Source organism: Carcharhinus amblyrhynchos, chromosome 19 (genome assembly GCF_965287045.1).
Source record: "Carcharhinus amblyrhynchos chromosome 19, sCarAmb.v2.hapA, whole genome shotgun sequence".
Taxonomy (NCBI): Eukaryota; Metazoa; Chordata; class Chondrichthyes; order Carcharhiniformes; family Carcharhinidae; genus Carcharhinus; species Carcharhinus amblyrhynchos.
This window is the reverse complement of record NC_137342.1, coordinates 48,524,873-48,548,860: the sequence shown is the minus strand read 5'-3', so window position 1 is coordinate 48,548,860 and position 23,988 is coordinate 48,524,873. Positions and strand designations below refer to the sequence as shown.

Here is a 23,988-nt window from a genome sequence, read left to right as displayed (position 1 = left end):
CACCTTTTTACCTAAATCCGCGCCCCCCCCCCCCCCCCCCGCAGCCTCTTTACATCCTCTGAACAGCTCCCTTTCCCACTTAATTTTGTACTTTCACCAAACAGAAGTATTACACTTGGGCTCCACATCTAAGTCATTAATACAGATCGTGACCAGTTGGGGCCCAAGTGCTGATCCTTGTGGTATCCATGAGGCAGAGTCGTGTCTTCCTGAGAATGACTTGTTTATTCCTTCTCTCTTTTCTGTCCTTTATAACCCAATTGCCATGCCAATGTATTATTCCAAATCTCGTGTTCTAATTTTGTTTATTGACCTCATGAGAGCCTTCTGAAAATCAAAATACATCACACCTTCTTGTTCCTCTTTATCAATTCTGCTAACTACATCCTTATAAAAAGTTTTGTCAAACATGATTACCTTTTCATAAATCTATGTTGACAGTCCAATCCTGCTATTATTTTCCAAGTGTGTAGTTGTATTCTTCAGAATAGATTCTATCATTTTCCCAACTACTAGTGCTAGAGTAACAGGCCTGTAATTCCCTGTTTCCCCTCTCCCTCTTTTAAATGGTGGGATTACATTTGCTACCTTTGATTCTACAGGAACTGTTCCAGAATCTATAGAATTTTGGAAGATGACCACTAATGCATCCATTCTCTACAGTCACTTCTTTGAACACTCTGGGATGTAAGTCATCAGGTGAAGGGGTTTATCAACTCTCAGTCCCATTAATTCTACCAGTATTATTTTGTTTATTAATAATTTCTTTCAATACCACATACTTGCTCATCTCCGCTTGTCTAGTATTTCTGGGTTTTTTTCACTTCCTAAATGAAGATGGACACAAAGTATTTGTTTAGTTTATCTGCCATTTCCTTATTCCTCATAATAAATTCTCCTGTCTCTCTCTGCCTAATTTGGACCCACATTTGTGTTCACTAATCTTTTCCTTGTTGCATAGTTAAGTAAGCTTTTACAGTTTGTTTTTGTTTTTCATTAGTTTACTAATTTTAGTTTAACAATTTTTGATTGCACAAAGATTGCTATTCTTTCAAATAAAAGTTTTGTTTAAACCAATGGTCAAAATAAAAAGTGCATGTGAAATGGTGCTTCAGCCTTATACAAAATTCCATATAGGACAGTTCGGCATTCGGTACAGAAGTTCTTTTAAATTTGATTAAACGCATTGAAAGCACTGAATAGTGTGACATCTCTATGGTTGAAATCATGGCTCAAGTGAATATATCCATAAGTAATACTGTCTAATATTAACTTCTGTATGAAATTCTGGCATTGCTTGTTTATGAGAAAGAAGTCAATGTCTTTGCTAAGGTAGTGAGCAAGTGAATTTAATACAACTACATATTTCTAATGTGGTCTTGCATTTCTGTAAATTGTGGACCTATTGAAAAATGTGTACCTAAGGTTCTTCATTTTAAGAGCTGCAAGTTTTCCCAAATCCTCGTGACTTTTGTCAGTCATGCAAGATTTGGTTTTTCATGCCTCTAATTCTATGGAAATAGTATTAGACAATGCCTTTTCTGTTGTGATCTATTCATTTGGATAATTAAATATATAATTGCACATCTGAAATAAAACTTTGAGTTGACAATCTGCCTGGTGATTGTTCACATTTTTTTGGCACAAATACCATTTCATAGAAATCATACAGTACAGAACGAGGCCATTCAGCCCATTGAGTCTGCACCGAACACAATCCCACACAGGCCCATCATATCTTTATATATTTACCCACTAATCCCTCTAACCTACGTCTCTCAGGACAATAAGGGCAATTTTAGCATAGCCAATCAGCCAAACCTGCACATTTTTGGATTGTGGGAGGAAACCAGAGCACCCAGAGGAAACCCATGCAAACACGAGGAGAATGTGTAAACTCCACACAGTGACCCAAGCTGGGAATCGAACTCAGGTCCCTGGAGCTTGAAGTAGCAGTCTAACCACTGTGCTACCGTTTCTTTCCAACAGGATTGTGAAGAACAAATCTACTTAGACAGACTGAGTTAGGCAGCAAATACCGAATTGTGTCATGATGTAAACATGTTAACACTAATGGAGTCCTGCAGATTATGGCATTCAGGTACATATCTGAACAATTGTTAAATTAATGAGGATTTTTGCCTCTACTCCCCTTTCTGCCAAGCTCCAAGGAGGGCTTCAAATCACTTGAGACATGGATACTGTACAGATGGCTGTAAAACAGCAACACTCCACCATTATGGCATGGTAGTAGTGGTCAGCACTGCTGCTTCACAACTCCAGAGACCTGGGTTCAATTCCCAGCTTGGGTCACTGTCTGTATGGAGGTTACACAGTCTCATGTCTTGCATGAGTTTCCTCCCACAGTCCAAATGTGTGTGTGTGTTAGGTTGATTGGCCGTGCTAAAATTGCCCCTTAGTGTCCTGAGATGTGTAGGTTAGCGGGTAAATGGGTAGGGCCTGGGTGGGATTGTGGTCGGTACAGACCTGATGGACCAAATGGCTTCTTTCTGCACTGTAGGGTTTTTATGATTCCAACTCAACTAAACACTACCTTATCAGTATGAAACACAGCCCAAAAACAAATGCAGAAATATTTTTGTGTCCATATTGGAGAGTGTGCAGGAATCATGTACGACATGAATCAGAAAATCCAATCCTTGAATAAACCGTTCCAGACAGTCTCAAGTGAGCACGACTAGACAGGGCTCTGGAATGAGAGGGGGACAGAGGGGGAAATTGAGTCACCAATCTTGTGAACTTTTTGAAGTGAATGTGAGAGCAAGTTGAAGAGCAGTCTTTATCTGTAATTGGCTCGCGATTGGATACCTTGCTGGCAAACACTCTCCAGGCGTGCATCAAAAAACCACCAGTGATTGATAATACTGGCAGCCACACCAAATACAGCAAAGAAGCCAAATTGGAATAAATAAAATCTGATGATTTCAGCACAGGATAAGGAGGAATGCTTGATTTGAAGTAACAGAGGAATTGGTATAATACAGAAACATTTATTAAACTTTTTCTAACTCAAACTCAAAAAGGTTGTTGCCAACTTTGCTGAGATGATTGAAAGCACCAATGTACAATAAGATCATTAACTGTCTCAACGTCCCATAGTGCACACTTTTTAAACATACGGTCTGCCTGTTCAGGCACCAATACATTCATTTAATAATTGACTTCTCACCTATACATTAATACATAATAAATAAAATGAAATGTATTGTACATGTCTTCATACAAACCTACATTCATAGGGACTACTGCTAATATGAATGAGTTTGGCACAGATTGGTTGTCACATACAGGCAAATGATTTGGACCTGCAATCTAGGCAAAAGCTATTAGGCAGTTTCAGAATGCCACTCAAGTATACATCTGGATTGTAGTATAGAATTTTAAAATGTATGATGTGTCAAAATGAAGTGTCACTTTTACATGTAGAACACATTAAGCTTCAATTATTTCAAATAGCAGCTTAAAATTAATAATTTAACTCGCCCAAGACTCTCCTGCTACTTATATTCAAGTGAAGAGGCTTTGAAGAGAAATGGAACGAGGCATGCTTGTTGAACACATTTGTAAAGCAACTACTGTGGTGTTCATAATGCCATAGAAATCACTACTTCTTGGGTACTGATAATAGTAAATAACACTGAAGAGTGATAAGGCATGAAGGCAGCTACGAGTATACTGCACACAGGCAGCCTCACCGCCCAATATACTGTGGGGATGGGGTTAAGGGTAGGGGGGTGAAAAAGTGGATAAGCAAAAACAAAAAAAACTTCCTTTATACAGAAATGGTGTACAATGTAAAAAATATTTCCCTTTTTCATAAATAAGCCCTTTGGAGTATTGGCAATTTAAAAGAATAATGCACCCATGCCTCCAACCTCAGCCTGTTCTTTCACAAAGATCTCAAAATATTGATAAATGATTGTAACAGCAAGTAGGATTCCAGTTCCAGAACCAATGGCTCCAAGAAAATCTGCCAGGACAGAAAGTGCTCCGATACAAAGTCCACCAAAAGCAGCTGCTGTTGGAATATACCTGGGGATAAATGAAAACATATTAATTAAATTCAATCACAAATGACAGTTATATATCTCAAATCAAAATGCTGCCTAATTATCAAGATTTGAATAATTCACTAGTATACATAACATTTAATTAACATATCAAAGATGGATATACTTCAGAAGCATCTCACTGACTATCAGGGAGTCTGGTTAACTCAATTGGCTGGATGATTGGTTCCTGATGCAGAGGAACACTAGCAGGGTGGGCTCGATTCCCGTACCACTAAGGTTATTCATGAGCCCCACCTTCTCAACCTTGCCCCTTGTCCATGGTGTGGTGATGCTCAGGTTAAATCACCATCAGTCAGCTCTGCCCCTCAAAGAGGAGGATAGCCGATGCTCATCAGGGACTATGGTGACTTAACCTTTATTTCATTGATTGTAAAGCATTTTGCAGTGTCCTGAAGTTGTGAAAGGTGACATATAAATGCAATTCTTTTACCTGATGACATTTAGTCTAAACGTTTTTAAGATTTAAGCAAAACAAAAAAAAAAATTGCAATCTGAATATCGAAATCGGAAAATGCTGGAAATATTGTCAGGCAGCATCGCTAGACAGTGAAACAGAGTTAACATTTCAGATCAATGGCCCATTGTCAGAAACAGTTTGTCAGTTCTGGTGAAGGGTCACACAGATTTACTGATTATGCATAGCTTGGAATAGTGGACTAAACAAAGAATCATTCCTTTCATTCTCAGAGTTGCAGATCCCAAATTAAATAATATAAACTGAACACAGAATGCACCAGGCAATTACTGAGCTCTGGGTAATTTAGTCCAACAGCTAACGTGGCTAAGACTTGTTAGCAACTTATTCTGTGTCTGCATGGACTATTGCCCAAAGCAAAATATCACTCAGGATAACCTTAGTACGAGGATCACACAAATACAGAAGATGAGTATTGCAGGAAAAAACAAACATGCTATTAAAGCTTTTCGTCTTATACTAATCAGGACAGAATCACAGGAATGCCAAATCTCAAAGGGAATAATAATTCACGTTGCATAAGTAAAAAGCAATTAGTTGGAAAGTTGGTTCCAACTGGCTGAGACATTGCCATGACCAATGCACTAGGGGACTATTGCGCCCCCCCCCCCCCCCCCCCGCCTCCCCCCTCACCATGCTTCTATTTACTGTAAAAAGATGCAACAACTGGACATTTCCTTTTGGTTGTAGAGGACAGGCTCCTGTGCATGATTGGCCATGCTAAAATTGCCTCAGTGTCTTGAGATATGTCGGTTAGAGGGACCGAAGGAGCAGTGGTCCAAAAGCTTGTGATTCCAAATAGGTTTTGTAAGTCAAGAATGAGTTACAATTAATTACAAAAGCTCTATTATATTTGAGAAATAGATATTAATGGTACTTAAATTGACAAATGCTGGGTGCCAAATAACCTCTCCAAAAATCAAGGAAGATACAATTATATAGATACCACTGGGATTCTGGGTTATGGAATACTGCATAGCAATCCTCAAGGGGCATTAATGAGCCAATAGATTCTGCATGCAAAAGTGGGTCCCTTATCACTAATACATGATTTTTCAAGTTGTCATATGCAAAAGGTTTCTGTGCTCAAGGCGTAGAAAAATAAAACCTCAGTCATGACAGAAGCTTCAACACTTCTTCCTGAAAATGCACTACCCGAACAAACAAGTTTAAATTTCAGCCTCTATCGTTCAGTCATGACTTCACAAATTCGGAGGATTTCTACCCTGATTGCAGCATTTTGAACTTCACAATTATGCAACGCAAACCAAAAAGGTTAACACTGACCTATTGAGTTCGTGGACCATTGAGGTTTCTCTGTGGCCTCTCATTACCATCTGCTGCTCTTTAAGTTGTTTAGCAACCTGAAAACAAAAAGATAAACCCTGAAACAAATACTTGGCTTTCTCTACAATAAGGCAGGTGTTGCACTTTGTAGTTCAAAGTACAGCTTGCCTACAAAAATACTGTTTAGTTATATGTGCTTTTAGTCTGTTAAAGTAAACATGAAACCTTGAAATCTTGATCTCTTTTTTTCAGCTATTAAGTGGAACTGCAACTTTCTTTTGAGTCATCATTCTCAACGTAATTCAAACACTACTTACATCCTTAGCAGATGAACCAGAAACGTCAATCCAAGTCTTGGAGAAGAAAGCACATGATCCAAGCATGAAGATAATGTAAACAGTGACGTGGATGGGATCATCAAACACAGCACTGATGGACTCTGGAGGGGAAAGGTAATAGCACAGCCCACCAACTGGGTATGAGCGAGCTGGCCCACCTCCGCTCACATCCTGGAAGTGACAGTCAAATAAATATAGTGAAGAGCTTCAAAGCTACAACAGCAGGGATACGATAAAAGCAAATTTTTGATCTAGAAACGTATCACTTTTTAAGAATAAAAAAGTTTGAGTTTTGTAAACTAGCTAACAGTAATGAAGCTAGCGAGTGTTAATAGAATTGCTGTGCACGTTAATGTATAGAGTATTAAGCAGAGTAAAGAGAATGTTGGTGACACAGTAGTTAGCACAGCTGCTTTACAGTGCCAGGGACCTGGGTTCGATTCCAGTCTTGGGCGACTGTGTGGAGTTTGCACATTCTCTGTGCCTGCATAGGTTTCATCCAGGTGCCCTGGTTTCCTCCCACAGTCCCAAGATGTGCAGGTTAGGTGGGTTGGCCATGCTAAATTACCCCTTGGTGTCCTGAGATGTATGGGTTAGGAGGATTACCAGGGTATTACAGAGATAGGGCCTGGAATTACAGTGGGGTTACAGGGATAGACTCTGGGTAAGATGCTCTGTCAGAGAGTCAGTGCAGAGTTGATGGGCCAAATGGCCACCTCCTGCAACGCAGGGATTCTATTCTATGGGCAGATGTCCACAATTTTAGGAGTTGAATATACTCGGGTAGAAATGGTAGGATGCGACTGATTATTTACCGATTGCTAAGAAGTTTAGAGAAGCACAACATTAGAATTACTTACTACAATTTTGCAATAAAAGCTGTCATAATCAATGAAACATTTGAATAACAAGTCACTCAGTGCAAAACTATAACCAGTAATGACTTCACCCCAAGATGCTTCACTGATTTAGCATTGCTAAAGCAGAATACTTCACAACATCCTGAGGTTTTTAAAGGCACTTATATGAATGTACGTTTGCTTTTACTGACTTTTATCCTGACATTAAGCCAGTCTTTTTGTGTGAACTCAGTTTTTAAAGAGAAAAACAGTGGGGTGGAGAGCAAAGAATGATTTTGTTTAGAAAGTAATTAAGCATATCTTTAAAAATATATTGATTTTTTTTAAATAGCTGTGTTGAAGATGAACTTAGAACTGTTAAGACTGATTACCACAGCAATATTACAATCATTCATGATAAACGGAAGTAGTTTTATACTCACAGCCCACTGGCCCAGCAGGTTGACTAGGAAGTTGCCGCTGAATCGAACCGACAACATCTGGGAGATAACATACAAGTTGGATACAAGGGCGGACTGAAGGATGATGGGTATGTTTGATGTATAGAACAGTTTAATGGGATAGCTGCTGTATTGTCCACGATAACGGGCAGACTTGATGGGCAAATCCACACGAAATCCCTGTCAAAAGGAAATTTAGCAGCTACTTAACTGCAGAAATATGCTCCATCACTTCTCCATCATTCAGGGCACTTACTCCATGTCTATGACAACCTATGTGACTTTCTGTACCATCAAATTAATGGTTACTCAATGAGAACACACTGCTGGGAATATATGGCAGCAAATGACACACAGACGAAAACAACTGAAAGGCAATAACTCAAACTAGTGAATTATTCAAATCTTGATAATTAATAAAACTATACAACGTGCAAATAAAATGTTACAGGTTTTAAGTTGAAAGTACACAATCTAATGTCATTAAAACATATGCAGCACAATCTGTTCAATCATGAAATAGCGCTAACACAAGGATAAAAGTCATCACTATGTCAAGAGGTATCAGAAGTCCTTGTCAATAACAAAATTTATAAATACTGGGAAAGTCATGCTTAGCAAACATTAAATACATGCACTGTGAAGAGTCATCCCAATTATTTATTAATCACAATACTTGCACAAGACGAATCCAGAAACTTTGTTTGCTAATTAGGATCCACTCTCCCTCATCATACTAAGGTAATACAAGTGCACTACCAAGAATACAAAAAGTGCTGCCTGCCATCATCAACTCTGACTGTGTTTACAGGTTAGGAATAAGAACAGCTAATTCATTCGGATAGACATTGCTGCCTTTCCCTCCCCCCTCCTCTCACATCATTTTGCCATGTCCTTGGATTTTTGAAAGCTTTCATTTTAAGTCAATAAATTTTAGGATGGGAGGTCCAAGGTTAAAATCCACATCAAGAGATTTGGACAATAAACCACAAGTCACAAAACTATCTAAATCAATCCAAACAGGAAGTAAAAAAAAAGATTATTTATGGTCACAGCTGAGCCAACTAAATGACATTCACAAGAACATTACACTTTTGATATCATAATTGTAATATGACAGTAGTTTTACATTTTTTTAAGCAAATGCATAGTCAGATCTTATTTCCTTTGAACTTCATAACAGAGATAATTAGGGTTTGAAATTGACACCATTCTCTTCCAGACATAATCTTACCTGAAAGTAGATAACAACAGCAAACACGAATATAGTGGCAATGAGATTCATGAGATTGGGCAGATTCTGTCGGTAGAAAGCTTCCCGTAAAGCTCGAACCTTGTCTTGTCGAGTTGCCAGCAGATGGAAGAGAGCAATCACTGCACCTTCAAATTCAGTGCCTGGACAAAGCCATAATGATGATAAGTCACATCTTTCATTTTTGTCATGCTTTGGCTATGAGTACATAGATTTTAATTTTCTCTTTAAAAACATTATCCTAAGATAGGGACTCATCGGCAAAATGCAAGGCCACAGCTTACCCCTGCCTGTATTAATGGTGGTCGGGCTAAAGGCTTTCCACACGATGGTTTCACAGATGTTTGTGGCAATGAAGAGGGAAATACCAGACCCCAGGCCATAACCTTTTTGCAGTAGCTCATCAAGCAGGAGGACTATTAACCCAGCAACAAACAGCTGTAAGGTACACACAAAAACATGCCCATTAAACACAATGTCTTGACACCAATTCATAGGTTAACATTTTTTTTATGAGAAAGTTATTGTTTGATCCAACTTTCCCATCCAATCATCTTTTTATAGAAAGATATCCTTGTGCAAATTAGTATTTATTTCAGATTCAATTTATTCAAATAAATTTGCAAAATTTACTATGGAACCAAAGATAGCACAGTGATTAGCACTGTTGCCTCACAGCGCCAGGGACCCCGGTTCGATTCCCGACTTGGGTCACGGCGCGGAGTTTCACATTCTCCCCGTCTGCGTGGCTTTCCTCTGGTTTCCTCCCATAGTCCGAAAGGCGTGCTGGTTAAGGTGCACTGGCCGTGCTAAATTCTCCCTCAGTGTATCTGAACAGGTGACCAAGGGATTTTCACAGTAATTTCATTGCATGATTAAGAATAAGATCAGAACGGCTAATTCGTTCGAATAGACATTGCTGCCGTCCCCACACTCATGCCTGCCATTCTGATCATTCCCTCCCCCCTCCTCACATCATTTTGCATGACCTTGGATTTTTGAAAGCTTTCATTTCAGGTCAATAAATTTTAGGGTGGGCGGAGGTCCAAGGTTAAAATCCACATTGAGATTTGGACAATAAACCACAAGTTACAAAATTATCTAAATCAAACCAAAAAGTAAAAAAATTACTTATGGTCACAGCTGAGCCAGCTAAATAAATATAACGTAAGCCTACTTGCGACACTATTAAACTCTGAAACTTTAAAAACTGACAAAGGCATTCTATGGGTTCGACGCACAAATTCTGATGAAACTGCATACAGTATAGTATGTAGACAAAGACACATTGCAAAATATGGCCTCATGTGCCCTCTACTGCAAAATGCATTGGACTACAATCAAATAAATGATTTATAAATAAACCTCATTGCTTCATTGTATAGTGTTAATGTAAGCCTACTTGTGACTAATAAAGTAAAATAAAAAGGAAGAGGAGTGTATATGAATTTGAACTTTCACGTACCGGTCATCGCCAATTTCAACACAACATTATAGAAAGTTCTGGAATATTTGTACGGGTGAGAATACACAAGTGATCTTACAAGGATGTACATTAAATCTGAAAAATTGTTTGCCAACTTATTTGGAGCATTTGGGAGACATTTCGGTCTCGCCTTGCATTACAATGAAATATTCAAATGAAATTTATTTTCGTTTCCCATTTTCACACCCACGCTTAAGCATAATAAATTCGACAGATTGCGTCTTTCCATAAATGTGCTACAGTGACTGGACACAAAGCAAAATATTTAATCTTAAAGCACCATTTTGAGAAGATAAATCCGATGTCAATTGTGTTGGCATTTTGTTCTCCACTAGGAGGGCACCAGTTGGAAAACTGCATCTTTCTTAACTAACACTCGACTTTTGTTTAAAAGGATTCACCCCTCTGCATCATTGACGCAAGATATTGTGAAATTATAATTACAAATTAGGCGAATAGGAAAAATAGTAGCTAAGATAATCACCTTATGTTTAATCACATAAAACAATGCATAATAAAGTAATAATAAGATATGGACCAAACATGGGCAATTGGGACTAGCTTAGGGGTTAAGAAAGGGGTGGCATGGACAAATTGGGCCAAAGGGCTTGTTCACATGCTGTAAACCTCTATGACTTTTGAGACAGGAATGAAGATTCAGATTGGTTAAAATGGTTACCAGTAGAATCAGTAACAAATATCTTCATGTTTTTACTCATTATTTTCATGAAACAAACAGGTTGGTGCTGTTGTGAAACAATTTCATAGTGACGTATTTCTTACTGCTTGCTGCAGATAGGAAGGCAGTGTTTTAAATCCGATTACAGGCTGCACTGACAATTAGCTTTCATCTACTTCTGTTTTACAAATGTACCCTGACAGATTTATAACATCTGTCATCTTTGAATTCCAGCTTCAACATATTAACATGTGACTAACTGTGCTGACATTGACTAGCCTTGCGTTTCTGTGCCCATGAGGTAGGGAGACAGGACAATGAAAGCCAGAGCTGTATCCCAGCAAGAAGCAGAAAAAGGGAACACACGACAGATGGCAGGTTCATAATACCATTGAGTACCAGACTGAGTATAGAACATTCAGAGCAAAGGTGCAAAAGAAAATCAAAGGCAAAGAGAGATTACAAAAAGAGATTAAGTAAATGAAAGATGGAATTCAGTAGTCTTCCATAATCATATAAAATGATAAAAAGCTAATTGTGGAGGTAGAACCAATAGGGGAAACATTTAGAGAGGCAGAGGGCATAGCCAAGATTATAATTGGCTACTTGGTATCAGTATTTTTGTGAAGAAATGCTGCACAAGTCATAGTGATTGAGGAGATATTTGAGATATTGGTTGGGTATCAGAAAGGTTGGCTGTAATTAAAGTTGGTAAGTATTTGAAGATGCTGAAAGTAGTAAGGGTAGAAGCTGAAGAAATGCTGGCCGTAATTTTCAAATCCTGCTTAGATATAAGGGTGGTGCCAGAGGACAGGAGAGTTACAAATATCACACCCTTACAGACATATGATCTTGAAGCAGAGGTAGGCCATCCAGTCCCTTGAACTGGCTCTGCCACCATTCAATGAGATTGTGGCTGGTCTGATTGTTACCTCAACCCCAAATTCCTGTCTATCCTAGATAATCTCTCACCCTCTACAGTGTAATGGTAAGCCCAAAAACTGCTGGGCAGTGAGTTTAATCTCAGAGGTGGGAAAACTTTTAGAAAGAATAATTCAGGATAAAATTGTCACCTGGATAAATGCTGGTTTATTAAGAAAAGACAGCATGACTTGTTAAGGCAAATCACATTTAACTAACTTGTTGATGTTTGGATGGGGGGACAGAGGTGATTGACGAAGGAACTGCAGTTCCTTCGGTATTCCAAAGTTGACCTCCAGAAAGTGTTTACATTACAGCCCATCGAATAGGAGGCGGCAGTGGCAGCACAGACATGGAGTTGGCTGGTCGTCAGGAAAAAAAGTGGTGAATGACTACATTTCAAGAAAGGAGGATGGTCGACAGTGGGGTTTCCTATGGGTCAGCACAAAGATCATTGCATTTCTAGATATACACTAATGTCCAAGATTTGGGTGTGCAGGACAACTGCAAAGTTTGCAGATGACAAACCTCTGGAAGGACTGTTAACTGTGAGAAGGATTCTGTAGACAGGCTAGTGGGACGGATGGACATGGGAATGTGAATTTAAGGCGGAGAAGTGTGAAGTGATGTCTTAGTAGGAAGAATGGAGAGGGGCAACATACAATGGTACAATTCTAAAGGGAACACAGGAACTGAGAGAACTGAGGATATACATGCACTATCATTGAAGATGGCAGGGCACGATGAGAAAATGGATCCTGGGCTTTATAAAGAGACACAAGTACAAAAGCAAAGAAGTTATAAACCTTGATTAAACATTGGTTAGGCTTCAACTGGAATTGAAGTTCAATTGTGGGCACTACCCTTTAAGAGCACTAATGGTCCTAGCTGGTATTACGACTGTCCCAGAGCAGAACCCTGGCTCAACAGATAACTTTCATTTTTTGTTTAGAGACATGAACAAATGGACTCTCAGGACTGCCAATTAACTTTTAACCAAAAAATAAAACATTTATTAAACATGAAAAGATTAACTATAGTACACTACTCCTTCACCCCATCTATAATCATGACACGTACACAGATTCATAAGCATCCCACAAGCAATAAAAGGTGTCTCACTCATGTTCTAATGTTCACAGTCCATGTAAACTAATGTAACCACACCAACTGTGGTTAGACAGTAGTTACTCTGAAAGCAAAAGGCAGATGCATCCAACATAACTTCTGTGAATTTTCATCAAATCCCCCCAGATACTTACTACAATGCGAGCCAACTGATCTCACTGGAACTCTGACTTCTACAAAAGTCCAAACTCCACCCTTGAAAGAAAAAGGCACCTTAGAATCTTACATCAAACAACACTTTCTCTTGGGTGTCTTCACTGAGGGTACACCTACAGGATTTCAATCTCTCCTTTCAGGATTCCTCTGCCTTGAATTGCAATGTTCATTCAGGCTTTCCTACAATCTCTAGGTACCCAGCCATGCTAACTGAATACTACTGCTTCACAGGCCGTATTAAGATATCAAACATTCGATTTACTTTGGATGTCTGGCTTCTCACTTTAAATCCGATTCTTGTAGCTGTCTCTAACTCAGAGCATTTTCTCTGCTTTTTAATTAAATTTCACCTCACAGAACTGTTCAACTTCCTAGTCTTCATTCCTTCAATCTTCCTGAGACATTATTTTTGTTCCAACTCCATGGTTTCTAGATTTTTTTCGTTCTGTTTTGGAAGTCTTCTATTCCCCTAGGTGTTTGTCCAGTCCCTTCTCCTGGTCCAGCTTAAAACGAAACTCAAAAGTTCTTTCTTCACTAGGGTGATTCCTGGTTGCTAAGCAACAACTTAAGCTTTGATTTAATTCCTGTTTACTTTCACGCCGTAAATCCTTTAACTGCAATACAGGCATAGCTTAAAGTGACCAAAACCCCCAGACATGCAGGCATCTTTGTTTAATATGAAGCTAACTAAAATTCTAATACAGAAGCACAAAATTAAACTTACTTAAAGCTATGCTTTATTTCTAATACCCACAAATATAAATATAGATTACTTGAAACTACCTGTTTCCCGAGAGGAGGACGTGAAGGAATTTGAGGGGGTATGGAAAAGAATCACAAGAATGCTTCCAGGGATGGGGTGGGGCAGCACGTTGCACAGTAGTCCGCACTGCTGTCTTACAGCACAAGAGACCCGGGCTCAATTCCTGCTTGGGTCACTGCGTGTGAAGTTTGCACATTCTCTGTGTCTGCGTAGGTTCTTCTCCGGGTGCTCCGGTTTCCTTCCACAGTCCAAAGGCGTGCTGGATAGGTGCACTGGCCATGCCAAATTCTCCCTCAGCATGCCAGAACAGGTGTCGAAGTGTGGTGATTAGGGGATTTTCACAGTAACTAATAAATAAACCTTAGGGATAAGGAATTTCAGTTATGGGGACACATTGGAGAAGCTGGGGCTTTTCACCTCAGCAAAGAGATGGTCAAAAGAAAATTAAGGGTGTCCAAAATTATGAGTGTTTTGGACTGAGTAGATATAGAATCTCAGATGCATCAAGCAGCTCACTACCTGTTATATGTGTCACTTTCTGTTAGCCGATTACAGCTCCAGATAAATCAGACAGATCAGCAAGCAAAAAAATAACTGAGTGGGTTAGTTGGGATGAGGCATGCAGTTAGTTCCCGCAGCCTAGGTCAATGATCCACATCAAGGCTTACAGCATAGAAACAGGCCATTCGGCCTAACTCTTCCATGCCACCCAGTTTTTAACCACTAAACTAATCCCAATTGCATGCATTTGGCCCATACCCCTCTAAACCCACGTAACTGTCCAAAGGCTTTTTAAAAGACAAAATTATACTTGCCTCTACTACTGCCTCTGGCAGCTCATTCCAGGCACACACCACATTGTTGAAAGAAACCAAAATGTATCTATTAAAGAGTGACAAGCTTTTTAAAAACTCTTTGATAGAATGTGGACATATTTTGCCATTGAACTGAGTAGTATGCGAAGCCATTTCACTGTTAAGAGTCAACCACAAGACAGAGTTTGAGTTCCAGGTAAGGGGAGGAGACTTTTATCCCTAAAGGACATTAGTGAACCAGATGGATTGTGACAATAAAAAATAGTCTCAGCAACGGTGACTATGAAAATAGCTTTTATTTGTAATTTAATTTAAATTTCACCAGCTGTCATTATGGAATTTTAACCCCTGTCTCCAGGGCATTGGATTACTAGCCCAGTGACATTACCATTATGCCACTGTTTTCCTGATTACAACAGTTGGAGTAACAAATGCAACACACACATTCCCTACCCTCACAAATAGGTAATAAAGATGTTTATGAGTCCACACTACTGCTGGCTATCTTGTCCACTAACAATGCACCAAATACTGGGCACACCATACACATGATTTTCCTGTCAATGGGTGATGCCCCCCAATAGTTGTGCAACTCCATAACAGACACTGATTCGGAAATTTGAAGCACAGCCTGAAATACTGACCTGTATAATGATGAGTAGACAAATGCCAGCCCCCATCTCTGCTGGATCGCCATACATGCCAGTCATTACGTACACTATAGCCTGACCAATGGTGATAATCATCCCAAACACTGCAGAAAAAGTACAAATATTCAAAATCAACTCCTCCAAAGCTATGCTCCAACACTCAATATAAAACAAAATCATTACTTTTGAGAGAGAGAGAGAGAGATGGGGGAAAGAAAAGGAACAAAGGATGAATAGGACTTTATTCCCTGGAGCGTAGAAGAATGAGGGGAGATTTGCTAGAGGTGTATAAAATTATGATGGGTATAGATACAGTGCATGCAAGCAGACTTTTTCCACTGAGGCTAGGGGGGAAACAAAAGAGGGCATGGGTTAAAGGTGAAGAGGAAAAAGTTTAAGGGGAATATTTGGGGGGGGGGGGGGGGGGGCTTCTTCACACAGAGTGGTGGGAATGTGGAATGAACTGCCAGATGAAGTGGTGAAAGCAGGCTCATTTTTAACATCTAAGAAAAACATGGACAGGTACATGGCTGAGAGGGGTGTGGAGGGATATTGTCCAGGTGCAGGTCAGTGGGACTAGGCAGAAAAATGGTCTGGTACAGCCAAGGGCCAAAAGGCCTGTTTCTGTGCTGTAATGTTATACGGTTCTATGGTTCTAAAACCTAGCTTAGTAAAACCAAACTTTATATCAGCACTTTAAATACTTCTGGCAATTTTTCTAAACCAATTATATGCGGGAAGATTTTACTTTGATTCTTTTGCAAACGCAACATTTTGAATAAAAAAATGACATCCTAAATATTAAGCACAGGGGCCTCAAATGCCAAGAGTTGTGCTCCGCTTGAAATTATTCCCGGAAACTCAAACATACAACACTAAGTTCTCTTGTCAAAACAGCTTGTATACTTCTAGAAATCAGGTCGAAAGATGGAATAGAAATTGAATGCGAGCCCAAGGAGATATTAACAGAGATGATTAAAAGCTAGGTCAGTGTCATTTAAGAGGGGGAGGTGGTGGAGAAAAGGTATAGAGGAAAGTAAATCCAAAGGTTAGGAGCAAGGCAGTTGACAGCAAGGCTGCCAAGGGTGGGTGGAATGAAAGAAATTCCCAAGAAGCCAGGCAGATGAAAGCAAAGTTTGAGGGGTGTGATAGAGCAAAAGGAGGTGCAGAGATAGGGAGGCCTTGAAAGGATGAAAGTCGATGATGTTAAATCTAATGCATGCGTGTCCCAGCAATGGAGGTTGGAGAGCGCTGAAATCCATCATGCTGAAGGTGACAGGCAAGCAGACAGACTGAGAAGGGGCAAAGTCACACCGTGTTATGGAGGTGAAAGCTGGGACTCTTTAGTGATGGAAAGGAGATGGGATTGGAATCTCAACTCAGGATCAAACAGGATGCCAAGCTTGAAGCCAGTCTGGTTCAGCCCAAGATGAAAATAAAGATTCAATTCCTTAGAGGCAATCTGAGGAGAATTCTGAGCACTTACGTTTTTGTGCTCCATTGAATAGTGCTCGATCTTTCGGAGTGTCACCAACTTCGATGATTTTTGCTCCAGCAAGCAGCTGCATAATTAGACCAGAGGTTACAATTGGAGAGATACCCAGTTCCATTAAGGTACCTGCAAATACCACCAGTTCAGTGAGAAATATCGGAGTGAAAAACAGCTCGTACATTAACACAAACCAATTTTGTTGAAGCAATTCATCACAGGAATTAGAAGCACGTGTTCGGCCATTCAGCCCCTCGAACCTGCACCATTGTACGATAAGTTCATGCCTGATCTGATTGTGGACTCAGCTCTCCCCTATTGGTGACCCCACCACCCCTGCCCCCTAACCACTACCATCATAACCCTCAAACTCCCTTGTCGATCAAAAATGTATCAATCTGCAGCATGACCAATTATAAATAAATTCAGAGATACAAACATTGAATAATCCAATTCTATCCATTCACAACACAGGGCCTCCACTAAACTGGTCCTCCATTTGCAAATTCCAATGCAGTTTTACTTAACCCAAACAAATTAACCAATTACACTTTTATTCGGATTCTGTGTTCACTCAAAGATGTTTTTGTAAATAATAGCGATTGCATTTCAGAAGGGTACGTGATATCCTTTGGTATATTTGATACAATAAGGGCCTACACAAAGCACTTTCTTTCTTTTAACATAGTATCTCAATAAAAGGAGTGTTTAATTTTATTTCAGAGCCAATACTCGACACCACATAAAGGAAGGCACAGGGCAGGATCTGCAAACTTTCAAAGAACGAAGAAAAGTGCAGCACAGGAACAGGCCTTTTGGCCCTCCAAGCCTGCACCGATCACGACGCCTGCTGAAACTAAAACCATCTGCACTTAGAGTCTGTATCATTCTATTCATGTATTTATTTAGTTGCTCCTTAAATGTCGCTAACGTACCTGCTCCCACCATCTCCCTGGACAGCGCATTCCAGACATTCACCATCCTCTGTGTAAAAACTTGCCTTGTACATCTCCTCTAAACTTTTCCCCACGCACATTAAGCCTTCGTCCCTTAATACTTGACTTTTCTATCCTAGGAAAGAGCATCTGACTATCCTACTGTCCCTGGGGTATTTCCTTGACCGGAATTTAAATAGTTTGTTATAAGCTATGCTTTAAACCAATTATATTAAAACCTACCTCTATTTGATGCTAATATAACCCTCATCCAGTAGAATGGATCAGCAGAGTCTGATGACATGATGCCAAACAATGGTATCTATAAGAAAAAAATGAGATGTCAGAAGGTTTCAAACATCACTTGTAATTGAAGAAGCTACTTAAATTTCTAAAAAGATTGCACCCACCTGGCAGCATACAAGGAAAATGAAGAGCGTGATAGCTGTCCATAGTACTTTTTCCCTGAATTGGATCTATGGAATAAAAATATATACACAAAATAAATTATCTCGATGAGTAAAAGACAGTTCTCCATAAATGCTCATTCTGTGCTTTCACATAATATTCAAACTGGGTGGGAAATTAAGATGACAGTTGGCCGTGGAAAAAATAAAATCCCTACTGACAGGAGGCCATTCAGCCCATCGAGCGTGCACCAGCAACAATCCCACCCAGGCCCTATCCCTGTAACCCTGTGTATTTACCCTGCAAATCCTCCTGACATGAAGGGGCAATTTAGCATAGCCAATCCAGCTAATGTGGACATCATTGAAGGAAACCGCAGTACCTGGATGAAACCCACGCAGACAGGGGGAGAACAACCAAACTCCACAGAGACAGTCACTCAAGGCTGGAATTGAATCCAAGTCCCTGGCACAGTTTTCCAGAATTGTTCTTATTGGCAGTATGGTAAAAGACTCCAGGATTTTAGTACTAGTCACAGTTCAAATTCTTACGGATATACATGCAATTATTGGTACAGGTGTCTGTAAATTAGGACAGGAAGACAGTAGCAGCAACAACAAATATTCTGATCTGCATTAAAAACAGGTCAGTAGCTGAGAATATTAATGAGTGATTAGGAATGATCAGTTTTTGAATCTCTCAAGTTGTGTGTGTTGACAGTCAAATAGTTGTCACAAAACAGGATTTTAAATTCAATACTTTTTTTTGTCAAAAAAGGAATATATGTGGCTAAATGAATAGTGTGCCTAAAACTAGTTCAGCTACCAGAGGATGAAACATTAGAATAACGTAAAAATACAAATGTAGTTTTCAGTTACATATAAATTGCTAAACATTTGTTCCAAATTTCATTACACCCAAATTTGCAGTATTATGTAATCTGCTATTTCACTGCATTGTTGTGGTTACCAAGTATAAATTATGCCTCTAAAACATCACAATAAATGCAAAGTTATAAGTGACTCATTAATCCTCTTAAGAAAAGGCTTGCTTACTGCAGGTTTTTACATTGCAAATCATGTGCACATACTAATCTCCTCTCTCCAACAAAGAAAACAATCAGTTTTAACTTTATTTTTAATGAGAGAGCATGTTCTCCACATCTGAAGTCCACTGTAAACTTAAAATGTCACCTTTAAAGTGCTTGCATAGAATTAGTAGTTTTCATTACAGGACCTTCTGCTTAAAAGAAAGACTGGAGGTCACCTGCATAGCAGATTCTGGGCTCTGTCACTCATGACCCACCAGAGCAGAGGATGTTTTCATGCTTATGTTTTTGAGCTGGGTTGCCTTTTCCAGCAAAATGTACTATTGCCAAGTCAAAAACACGGGCACCTAACTTCCAAATCAAACACTTACTTTCCCAAACTACAGGCCAGCTCACTTATTCTCTCCAAAGCCTTGTGCAAAATGAGAAGCCTCTGGTGAATCAAAAAGCAAAGTGCCAGTTCTTTTCATCACAAAGGTGATTTAATGCTCTCGTGCATTCCAGCATCCCATTTGCGCTCCTTACTACCTCAAACCGATTGGCAAATGTTTGTGAAGCTTGTGTTCAAAGGCTCGAAGACACAGTAGAAACAGAGAGGTGAGAACAGTTACAAGTATTCCAGGGAAAAAAACATTTCCTTGAAAATGATGGTTCATACTGAGGAGTCACCAGCATAGATCAGGTGAAACTAGATTGCAACACACAATAAATGGCAACCAATTCCTGTGGGTGAGAACTTGAATTAAAATTAACTTTACCTTTCTTTCTGGCTTCTGGATTTCTGGTAGAACAGCACAAAATGGCTTGATGACTTCTAAAAATTTAACTGCAATAAACAAGAATAATAATTTTAAGAAATTAAAAAAAACCTGATTCACACACGCTTCACTGGCTTCTAAACAATGCTGTATTTGAGAGAATTCTGTATCAAATCTTTCACTTGCTCAGCCACTATTCTGTCAATAAATCAAGGGAGAAATCTGGGCAACAACAGATGAAAGAAATGCCAAGGACAGTACCAGCTATTCAGATCTTTATGCTTAAAATGTACCAGAATGAACCACTGAAAAAAAACCTTTAGAAAAAAAGAGAAATTACTGTAGCTGCAGAAAATGTCCAAATGGCTGATGGATTCTGTCCCTCTATGCAACTTGGATTGTGCATTAAGAAAATTTTGCACTGAATATCAGAGAGTATGGGCTGTACAAGATATTTCCTCTGACAGGAGTTATGCCTGTGCTCAAAAGAGAGGCATTAAAACCTACTCCTCAGATCAATATTGTCAGTGACACAACATTTAAAGTAATACCATCCATTAAAATTGCAAAGAAAACATCTTACATTGCTGTTTTAAAAATAAGCACAAAGTACTAATGGTTATAATGTGTGCAGTCCTCCGCACTGGGCCTTCAATCAAACGCAATAAAAACAAAACTCTGGAAATTCCCGACAGGTCAGAAAGCCTCAGAGGAAAAAGAAATAGAATTCATGTTTCAGGTCAATGATGACCCAGAATCTGCAGTATTTTTCTTTTCTAAAATTCAATGACGACTTGAATAAGACCAGGTTAATTTAATTTTTTATTACCCTGCAGATCTGACAATTTGCTCCATATTACTATTAATATATATATATATATATATAAGAGGCTTTGACTGCATTTTTACAAAGTACTTACTTTGCTTTTTTCATTCATGCGTGGGACATGGGCATCACTGGCTGACCAGCATTTAATGCCCATCTCTAGTCGCCCTTGAGGTGGTGTTGAGCTGCCTTCTTGAATTGTTGCAGTCCACATGCTGTGGGTTGGCCCATTGCCATTGGAGAGGGAATACCAGGATTTTGGCCCAGTGACTGTGAAGGAGCGACGTCCAAGTCAGGATGGTGAGTGGCTTGGAGGGGAGCTTGCCGGTGGTGGAGTTCCCATGTACCTGCTGCCCTTGTCCTTCTAGTGGTTGTCAGCTTGGAAGGTGCTATCTAAAGGTCTTTGGTGAATTGCTGTGGTGCATCTTGTAGATAGTAGTAGCAGCAGTGTGTACTGAGTGTCAGTGATAGAGGGAATGGATGTCTGTAGATTTGGTGCCAATCAAGTGGGCTGCTTTGTCCTGGATAATGTCTAGCTTCTTGGGTGTTGCTGCAGCTGCAACCTTCCGGGCAAGTGGAAAGTATTCCATCACACTCCTGACTTATGCTTTGTAGATGGTGGACAGGCTTTGGCAAAGCAGGAAGTGAGTTACTCACTGCAGTATTCCTAGCCTCTGACCTGCTCTTGTAGCCATTGTGTTTGTGTGGTGAGTCCAGTTGTGTTTCTGGTCAAAGGTGGACAAAGGAAGGACTCCTGTAGTGGGGGGAATTCAGTGATGGTTACACCATTGAATGCCACGGTACGGTGGTTAGTGTGTCTCTTATTGGTGATGTCATTGCCTGGCATGTGTGACACAAATGTTACTTGCCATTTGTCAGCCCAAACCTGGACATTGTCCCGATCTTGTTGCATTTGAACACGGACTGCTTCGCTATCTGAGTCGTCACGAATGCTAAGCATTTAGATTTGATTTATTATTGTCACATGTATTAACATAGAGAAAAGTATTGTTTCTTGTGTGCTATATTGACAAAGCATACCGTTCATAAAGACGGAAAGTATAGAGTACAGAATGTAGTGTTAGAGTCATAGCTAGGGTGCAGAGAACGATCAACTTAATGCAAGGTAAGAATTCTAAAATCAATTAATGTAAGGCAAGTTCATTCAAAAGTCTAACAGCAGCAGGGAGGAAGTTGTTCTTGAGTCAGTTGGTATGTGAGCTTAGACTTTTGTATCTTTTTCCCAATGGAAGAAGGTGAAAGAGAGAATGTCCAGGGTGCTTGAGACCCTTAATTATTCTGGTTGCTATGCCGAGGCAGCAGGAAGTGTAGACAGAGTAAATGGATGGAAGGCTGGTTTGCGTGATGGATTGGGTTACATTCATGACCTTTTGTAGTTCCTTGCTGTCTTGGGCAAAGCAGGGGCCATACCAAGCTGTGATACAACCAGAAAGAATGCTTTCTACAGTGCATCTGTAAAATTTGGAGAGAGTCGTAGTTAACATAACAAATTTCCTTAGTCTTCTGAGAAAGTAGAGGCATTGGTGGACTTCCTTAACTATAGTGTCGACATGGGGGGACCAGGACAGGTTGTTGGTGATCTCCTTTGTTGTGTTGACATTGAGGGAGTGATTATTGTTGCTGCACGAGTTCACCAGATTCTCTCTCTCATTCCTGTACTCTGTCTAATCATTGTTTGAGATCCGACCCACTACGGTGGTGTCATCAGCAAATTTGAAAATTGAATTGGAGGGGAATTTGGCCACACAGTCATAGGTGTATAAGGAGTATAGTAGAGGGCTGAGAACACAGCCTTGTGGGGCACTGGTGTTGACGGTGATCGTGGAGGTGGTGTTGTTGCCTACCCTTACTGATTGTGATCTGTGTTAGGAAACTGAGGATCCAGTTGCAGCGGGGAGTGCCGAGACCCAGGCCACGGAGTTTGGAGATGAGGTTCGTGCAATCATCGGCAAACATACCAACTTCTGACCTTATGATGAAGGGAAGGTCATTGATGAAGCAGCTGAAGATTGTTGGGCCTAGGGCACTACCCTGAAGGACTCCTGTAGAGATGTCCTGGAGCTGAGGTGACTGACCTTCCACAACCATCTTCCTATGTGCTGGGTATGACTCCACTCAGCAGAGAATTTGCTCCCAGATACCCATCGATTTCAGTTTTGCTAGGGCTCCTTGACTTCACACTTGGTTGAATGCAACCTTGATATCAAGGGCTGTCATTCTCATCTCACCAAAAGTAAATTAACTGGCAATAAAACATTCTGGTTTGACGCATCTTAAAAATGTGAATGACACTCCTTAATTTCCTCACATTTGTGAGCACATTACCACAACTCAACCAGGTAGGAAGAAGAACTAGTTTTAAGTAGACCCATCATCATAATTTCAAACATTAACTTTGACACTCTAAATCACTAATAAAAGACTATAAATTGTTTACACAGTATGGATCAACGGCTGTTGGATATTAAAAGGCTAACTCGTACTTTGTCCCATTAGTACAGGTTGAAATGTGAACACTGTTTCTCTGTACACAGGCTGCCCGGCTTGCTGAGTGTTTGCAGCATTTCACATTTCCAGTGTGTGCAGCATTAGACTCCAGATTAGAGCCAGCCTGGAGAAGGAGCAGTGAGATTGACACTGTGTAAAATAATCACACACAAAACCCACAGCGAGAGAACGAGGGACCCGCCCGGGCCTCCCGCTTCACTCCCCCCCCGAACCCCGGCCTCCCGCTTCACTCCCCCCATAGCCCGGGCCTCCCGCCTTCACCCTCACACCCCTCGGGCAGGGTTTATACTCACTCCCCATGGCTGCTTTCCTGCTCCAGCGGGATGCTCCGGGACTTGGGCAGTGTCGCTCCTGGAAGAAAGATGAGAGACAGAGGGAGCAGAGACCGCCACCGTTCTTCGGCTGTTTCTCGGGCCCGGAACCGGAGCGTGTGGGGCTGTTCCCGGTGTCCGGGTGAATTCAGCTCGCCTGGAAAGCCGCACCGAGCCGGCACCTGACGTCCTTCCGCTTTGCGACACCGGAAATACGTCAGCGCGGCTCGAGCTGTCGGTGCGCAGGGCTGTGAGCTGGGGGCGGGGCTGTGAGCAGGGGGCGGGGCTGAGAGCAGGGGGTTCTGGGAGCAGGGGGTTCTGGGAGCAGGGGGCGGGGCTG

At 40.5% G+C, this 23,988-nt stretch overlaps 1 protein-coding gene across 1 annotated transcript; it reads right to left on the bottom strand.

Moving 5' to 3' along the window:
- Window positions 1–2,995: 2,995 nt before the first annotated feature.
- LOC145355515 (protein transport protein Sec61 subunit alpha) lies at window positions 2,996–23,846 on the bottom strand. The gene is made up of 12 exons (XM_080207744.1): window positions 23,631–23,846; window positions 19,983–20,050; window positions 18,179–18,244; window positions 18,012–18,090; window positions 16,831–16,962; window positions 15,339–15,448; window positions 9,031–9,184; window positions 8,729–8,889; window positions 7,477–7,674; window positions 6,174–6,365; window positions 5,857–5,933; window positions 2,996–4,053 (listed from the first exon to the last, which is right to left on the bottom strand). The coding sequence occupies exons 1-12, from the start codon at window positions 23,635–23,637 to the stop codon at window positions 3,867–3,869; spliced, it is 1,431 nt and encodes a 476-aa protein (XP_080063870.1). The 5' UTR covers window positions 23,638–23,846; the 3' UTR covers window positions 2,996–3,866.
- Between the last annotated feature and the right edge of the window lie 142 nt (window positions 23,847–23,988).

What these genes read in the sequence shown, in the direction of transcription:
- LOC145355515 (XM_080207744.1), bottom strand. An exon ending in TCCAGAAGCCAGAAAGAAAG is followed by an intron (nt 18,245 to 19,982) that starts GTAAAGTTAATT and finishes TTTATTCCATAG; the next exon opens with ATCCAATTCAGGGAAAAAGT. An exon ending in ATGGTCCACGAACTCAATAG is followed by an intron (nt 4,054 to 5,856) that starts GTCAGTGTTAAC and finishes ATTTATCCCCAG; the next exon opens with GTATATTCCAACAGCAGCTG.